At 51.9% G+C, this 7,433-nt stretch overlaps 1 protein-coding gene across 1 annotated transcript; it reads left to right on the forward strand.

The window, feature by feature from the left end:
• Window positions 1-4,015: 4,015 nt before the first annotated feature.
• On the forward strand, window positions 4,016-5,048 carry DEFB136 (defensin beta 136). The gene is made up of 2 exons (XM_017337699.4): window positions 4,016-4,174; window positions 4,615-5,048. The coding sequence occupies exons 1-2, from the start codon at window positions 4,120-4,122 to the stop codon at window positions 4,785-4,787; spliced, it is 228 nt and encodes a 75-aa protein (XP_017193188.1). The 5' UTR covers window positions 4,016-4,119; the 3' UTR covers window positions 4,788-5,048.
• Window positions 5,049-7,433: the final 2,385 nt, after the last annotated feature.

The raw sequence follows: 7,433 nt of genomic DNA on the forward strand, positions 1-7,433 counted from the left end.
AACATAAATAAATAAGTAAATCTTCAAAAAAATAAAGTGAAATAAAGCAGTCACATGCACATCCCCTTTTAAAAATGCTTATTGTCTACAAATTAATCTACAGAATGAAAGCAAATTAAATAAATATCCAAATGACACTGGGGGGGTGGATATCTGAAAAGTTGATTCTGACATTTCTATGAAAATGCAAGGAACCAAAAATAGCCAAGACACACAGGAAAAAAGAAAAGTTAGAGGATTTGTTTTATTGAAGACAGGTGATAAATAGAGTGAGAAAGATAGTTCTTACTTAAAAGCCTATTAGACTTATAAAACTGTAGCAGTTAGGACAGTGTGGTATCAGTGCAATTATAGACTAATAGGGGCCAGTGTTGGGGCGCAGTGGGTTGAGCTGCCACTTGTGACACTGGAATCCCATATGAGCACTGATTCGAATCCTGGTTGCTCCACTTCCAATCCAGCTCCCTGCTAATGCACCCTGAAAAGCACCGAAAGATGGCCCGAATGCTTGGGCCCCTGCACTCACGTAGGGAATCCAGCTGGAGTTCCAGGCTCTGGCTTCTTCCATCCACTGGTTTACTCCCCAAGTGGCAGCAATGGTCAGGGTGGGACAGGGCCAAAGCCAGGAGTCAGGAGCTTCAACGAGGTTCTCCCACATGGGTGCAGGGGCCCAAGCACTTGAGCCATCTTCTGCTGCTTTCCCAGGCACATTAGCAGAGAGCTGGATCGGGGAGCAGCAGGGACACAAACTGGCATCCATATGGGATGGCAGCGCTGTATGCAGTGGCTTAACCCACAATCCCTCAATCCCTATCTCTTTATCTCTATCTCTGTATCTCTAAATCTCCCTCTCTCTGTAACTCTGCCTTTCAAGTGAATAAATAAACCTTTTCTTAAACATATATACAGGGGCTGGTGCTGTGGCTCACTTGGTTAATCCTCCGCCTGCGGTGCCGGCATCCCATATGGGCATGGGTTCTAGTCCCGATTGCTCCTCTTCCAGTCCAGCTCTCTGCTGTGGCCCGGGAGAGCAGTGGAGGATGGCCCAAGTGTTCAGGCCCCTGCACCCGCATGGGAGACCAGGAAGAAGCACCTGGCTCCTGGCTTCGGATTGGTGTAGCACTGCCAGCCATAGCAGCCATTTAGGGGAGTGAACCAACGGAAGGAAGACCTTTCTCTCTGTTTCTCTCTCTCTCACTGTCTATAACTCTGTCAGATAAATTAAAAAAAAAAAAACATATAGACAAACAGAGCACCAGAAGAGATTAAAGTTCCCAGGTCAAGAACCATGGCTGTGATGAAAGGGTAGGCAGTTCCCTTCAATGCAAGAATTCGTTAGCATGTGTAGATGTGGATTGGATGCTTTTTTCTTAAAGGTAGACACAATAGGGGCCGGGGCTCTGATGTAGTAGGTAAAACCCGTCTGCAGCACCGGCATCCCATATGGGCACCAGTTCGAGTCCCACCTGCTCCAGTTCTGATCCAGCTCCCTGCTAATGTGCCTGGGAAAGCAGAAGAGGATGGCCCAAATTCGTAGGCCCCTGCACCCACGTGGAGACCTTGAAGAAGCTCCTGGCTCTCAGCTTTGGCCTGGTCCAGATCCAGCTGTTACGGCCATCTAGGGAGGGAACCAGTGGATGGAAGACCTCTCTCTCTCTCTCTCTCCCCCCCACCCCGCCCTCTGCCTCTCTATAACTCTGCCTTTCAAATAAATAAATGAATCTTTTTTTTTTTTAAAGTGAGCAACAATAATGGGAAGAAAAGGAGGCAGTTTTCATTTCCCTGGCAATTTTTCCCAACAAGCTCTCAAGCAGGGTCTGGGAACACGCAGCACCACTGGGAAAAGAGGCACCTGCCACAGATGAGGTAGGTGGCTTATCAAGGACATGAGTGGGTGGGAGGGAAAGGCCTGTCCTGAGCATGGAGTGATCTCCAACCACGTTTCAGGTCTGCTTTTTCAGAATCATGTCTAGGAGTGGGCTCATTTTATTTAGAAAATGTAAGAATCCGACTTTGCACCTTCCCTAATAAGGCAGTGAATGACTTAAAATATATGGAGGGGGTGGGGCCAGCGCTGTGGCACAGCGGGTTAAAGCCCTGGCCTGAAGTGCCAACATCCCATATGGGCGCAGGGTTCTAGTGCCGGCTGCTCCACTTCCAACCCAGCTCTCCGCTATGGCCTGGGAAAGCAATAGAAGATGGCCCAAGTGCTTGGGTCCCTGCACCCACATGGGAGACCCGGGAGAAGCTCCTGGCTCCTGGCTTCAGATCAGCAAGGCTCTGGACATTGTGGCCATCTGGGGAGTGAACTAGTAGATGGACAACCTCTCTCTCTGTCTCTACCTCTCTCTGTAACTCTGTCTTGTAATATGTTAAGCCTCCACCTGCAGCGCCAGTTCATGACCTGGCTGCTCCTCTTTCAGTACATCTCTTTGCTAATTCTCCTGGAAAAGCAGTGGAAGATGGCCCTAGTGCTTGGACCCTCACCCATGTGGGAGACCCAGAAGAAACTCCTGGCTCCTGGCTTTGGATCAGTCCAGCTCTGGCTGGTGTTGGTGTGGCTATTTGGGGAGTGAACCAGCACATGGAAGACCTCTCTCTGCCTCTTTTTCTGTTTGTAACTCTACCTCTCAAATAAATAAATCAAATCTTTAAATATATATATATATATATATTTGAGAGTAAACCAAATATATACTATATGTGTATATATTATATATCTGGGGAGTGGACCAGCAGATGGAAGATCTCTCAGTCTTTGTCTCCCCCTCTCTCTATAACTTTGCCTTTTGAATAAAAATAAATAAATTTTTCAAAAAATAAGACATATGGAGGATAGGGTTCTGAACCAAGAGATCTGAATGGGCAACTCCCCACAGCCTACTGTGTGCTTCCTCTCTCACAAGCCCATCTCTGAGCCCTGTTTTCTCCATCTCTCATAGAATGAGGGGAAGCCACAGAGCCAGGGCCACCACCTGTGGCAGCGGGTTGTTGATATGAGGCCTGAGTAATACGGGGCTGCTACAGTGATAGGATTTAATAGTAATGAGTACCTAATATATACCAGCATTGTATAAGCTTTACCGCATTTTATCTTCAAAAAGCCCTCTTACAACACAGTAGTTAAGAGAGGGCCCTGAGACTCAGAGATGCTAAATGACCTACCTGGTGGCGTGCGCCTGCATAGCAGGTGTAACCAACAAAACCATGCTCTGCTGCCTCATCAGTCTCAGAATCCTACAGTCGTGGGCCACTTGGACACGCTCTTGCCTCAAGGGGCAGAATAAAATCAAAGTGAGTGTTTTCTCCACTCTTGGTCACTCATCGCCACACCTGGGGGGACAGGTCTTCCCCAGGGCTGCATCTCAGTAGCTGCAGGGAAGTGCTGTCCGACCCTGGCCACCCAACCTTGAATGCAGCACTGAATCCACTGTCCTTGTGAGAGATCAAGGGACTGGCCCAACCCATGTACTTCAAAGTGGGCCCTCGCCCAGAGCCTTCACAGTCCGCAGCTCCTGGCCAACATTTGGAGAACAGAGGCCGTCGGAGGCCGTCTGGGGCCATCCTGGCAGTATTGCCTCCAGCAGGGCCAGTAGTCCCCTCCCGGAAGAGGAAGCTGTCAGTCACAGCTTCTGAACTCCCGCCCACTCTTGGTCAACAGTTGATGCCTTGAGACCCTTCGAGTCTCGAAGCCATGCCCAAAAGTCCTTGCGCACACCCTTCCCGCGTGGGAAACGAACACCACGTCCCTATGCTCCGAGCTCTCTGTGGGACTCCAGAACGTTCCCTGTCATTCTCATGCCAGTGTTCATTGGAAGTAAGAGGGCGAGTGCTCGGGGCTCGACCGGAGGAGCTGGTCTTTGGCCCTGCACTGCTGGTGGGAAACATTTGAGGCTTGGCAGAACCTCTTCATCTCTCTCTCTCCCTTTCTCTTCTCTCTCTCATATGTGGAAAAGAATACGGCAGTGAGCAGCCCCAGGGCTGGTCTTCCCCTAGCCCTTCAAACTCCCTTCCAGAAAGCCTTGGGCTGGAGGCCAGCCCCACCCACTGCTGCCCATCGCTATAAAGGAGGCTCTCAGAGCCACCTGCAGAGGCTCCCGCCCTGCGACCTGCTCAGCCATGAGCCTCCCTCTCTCGGGGCTGCTCTGTCTCCTGCTACTCTGGCTGCCCTCAGGTAAGACAGCCGATCTGGGTCAGAACACGAACGTGGAGGTCTCCCGAGGACTGAGGCCTGGGACATGACATGGGCATCACCCTGGCAAGGGGGCCACAGTTCCGAATAGGCCAGTGGGCTGGCCGCAGGGGGCAGGGGGTGCAGGCGGGTGGGCGAGTGCTGCCTATCTGCAGCTCCTCACGCAGATCTGCCAGTGCCTGGGACAGGAGGGTCGGTTTTGGGGTGCACCTGCAGAGTCCTGCTTCCACTCACATTCCTCCGGTGAGCTTTGGACTCAGGCGCTTGGCTGGGATGTGACAGGAGTGGGGAGGATGGGGCGCAGAGGAGAAATCCCGAGACAGTACAGCCCGTTCCCAGGAGGCAGATCTCGGACTACTTCCAGCCTTTTGGAGACCAATTATGCATTTCCATCTTTCCTTTTTTCTTTTTTCCCCCTTCAGGGAACGCTATGTTTGGGAATGATGGAGTAGAAATTAAAACTTGCACCGCACTCCAGGGCAGGTGTTTCTTCGGCTGTAGACCAGGGTGGACCTGGATTGCTTTCTGTCACAATATACTGTCTTGTTGTAAGAAAATGGAAAACCTTGCACCCCCCCAAGCCAGAGATTTTTGACCCTCACCTCATGGGTCCAGTTAAAGAGATCTGTGAATGGCTGAAAGGACTCCCTCTGAATCTCTTTGTAAAGATCTAAGAGCTCACTAACGGGTCCTGGGTAGTGCCTGGGGCACCAGCTGTCACCAGCTTCCTGACGAAATTCCACCACTATTTGGTAAAACGAGGACTGCAGTGACCCGCACCTCCTATTCAGTTTTCTGCCCCCCCATCTCCGATCACTATTCCCGTTTCAAAATAAAAGTCAACTGACTACTACAAGCCTGCTGGCCAGAGGATGTCGCATATTCTGAGCATGAAAACGATGGTTTGCCACATGCCACTCTTTCAAGTGGTTTAAAATGTTAACGCACTCAATCCTCCCCACAAAATCTATGATTTCTCCTCTCTTGCACATGAGGAATCTCCTCCAAGGTCGCACAGCTAGTCAGAGTTAGGTAGCAACGGGGCCCTCCACGCCCACCCTGTGGCTGCCTAAGCTATGATGCTCCTGCTTGCCGAGTCACGCTGCTGGCTCCACACCCAAGAGCTTTGACGTGGCAGTTGCAGTGGTACCCGAAGCTGCCACACCTCAGACACTGCTACTCTCCCCACTGTGCTGAACGCAGTGCATCGCTCACCCCCACACCCAGACACCAGGGGGTGCACTGGGCCAGCCATTGCACCCTGCTGCCCCCGCCAGTGTCCCCACCTCCGATCTTTGTCAAAACCCTTGCCGTTCTCTGTGAAGACGAGTGCGGCTGACTCTCAGACCCCGCCTGTTTCACAGAGCGCCGAAGGGGACACTGGAGTTTTCTGCTCTGCTCAACAGGGAGCACCTGCCTGCCCAGAGCACCCCAACCCTCTTCCCCCCAATTCCAGCCAAAAAAGAAAACCCGGAGTTTGCCCTGACTCCACCTGGCTAGACGCCTAGGCACTGTGCTTTATCGGGCACTTCGGACACGTCTGGAGAAGCGCCATAGTATCGGGCAACTTGCATTTGCTCGCTCACATCTACTGTTTTATGAAAATAAATAAATAAGGGGGTGTGTGTGTAAAAGTTCATAAAATACTATAAACGTGATGGCATTGACATAAAATATAGAAAAGTGGGAATTGGGTGAATGAAAAAAGCAGCTATTCCTTCACCAGGCTTCAATAGGATCCATAACTCAAAAAAAGGTAAAAAAAAAAAAAAAAAAAAAAAAAAGATGCAACCTCTTCTACAGTCACCAAGGCCATGGTCGCAGCAGCCTGGGGTCGGCGCTGCTCTGACCCTGAGAGTGGGGCGCAGGACGGACACGCAAGGCCGCGCTGCAGCACAGCAGGTTCAGCCCTTGCAGCACCAGCATCCCATGTCAGAGTGCCGCTCTGGGCCCTGGCGACTCCGCATCCAGTCAGGCTCGCGGCTACTGCGCCTGGAGAGCAGCAGCAGATGGCTCAAGTGCTTGGGCCCCCGGTGAGGCAGACCAGGGCGGAGTTCCCGGCTCCTGCTTTCGGCCTGGCCTAGACTCAGCGCTTGCAGCCATTTGGGGGAGTGAACCAGCACACAGAAAATCTCTTTCTCTCTCTGACTCTCCCTGTTCCTCTCTGCCACTCTGCCTTTCAAATAAATAAAATAAATCTTTTTTTTTAAATAGAATTGATACACAATCCTTTTCAGCAGAGTTCAGAGAGGATTGGAATATTTACTTTTTATTTATTTATTTATTTTTTGACAGGCAGAGTGGACAGTGAGAGAGAGAGACAGAGAGAAAGGTCTTCCTTTGCTGTTGGTTCACCCTCCAATGGCCACTGCGGCCAGCGCACTGTGCTGATCCGATGGCAGGAGCCAGGTGCTTCTCCTGGTCTCCCATGGGGTGCAGGGCCCAAGGACCTGGCCCATCCTCCACTGCACTCCTGGGTCACAGCAGAGAGCTGGCCTGGAAGAGGAGCAACCGGGACAGAATCCGGCGCCCCGACCGGGACTAGAACCCGGTTGTGCCAGCGCCGCAAGGCAGAGGATTAGCCTAGTGAGCCCTGGCACCGGCCAGGATTGGAAGTTACAAACCCACACAGGAAACTAATTAGAGGACTGGAGTACCATACATAAGCTCATGCCATACTGACTGTGTGCCCCCACGGTTGTTGCCTCAGAGGTAACGGCCAGCCCCTCTGAGAACACCAACTGTGGAATTCTTGCTCTCCATACCACAAGGCAGCTATGGCAAGGTCTCTAGTTCAAGCTCCACAAACCAGACATGCGGCCCCAGAAGTTTGCCTGGAGCGAGCAGCACCCCCCACCCCAGGGTGCTTTGTCCTCGCAGACGGCACAGGGCCAAGCTTGAGCAGGGCTCGTCCTGCTCCCCAGGTGCACGGCCACAGCCTGATCTGAGGCCTGGCCATCTTCCAAGTGCACTCCATCAGGTTTTAAACCCTCAGAGTAGACGCTCCAGCACTGAGCACGGCCTCCACGGTACCCCGCCAGAGAAGACTGGGCCCGCAGGCTGGGGGAGACGGCTCTGCGGCCTGAGATGGCATCGTGGAGCGAGAACTCCACACAGCAGCACCAGGGCTCATTCTTCTGTTCACTGCCACCGGGACTGTGTCAGACCCTAAGAAAAGAAGAATTCTCTAAGAAGACTAGCTAGCCCTGCCCTGGGATGCCCAGAGTTCCACAGTAAGATC

Source organism: Oryctolagus cuniculus, chromosome 2 (assembly GCF_051225735.1).
Source record: "Oryctolagus cuniculus isolate XC-2025 breed Fujian yellow rabbit chromosome 2, ASM5122573v1, whole genome shotgun sequence".
Classification (NCBI taxonomy): Eukaryota; Metazoa; Chordata; class Mammalia; order Lagomorpha; family Leporidae; genus Oryctolagus; species Oryctolagus cuniculus.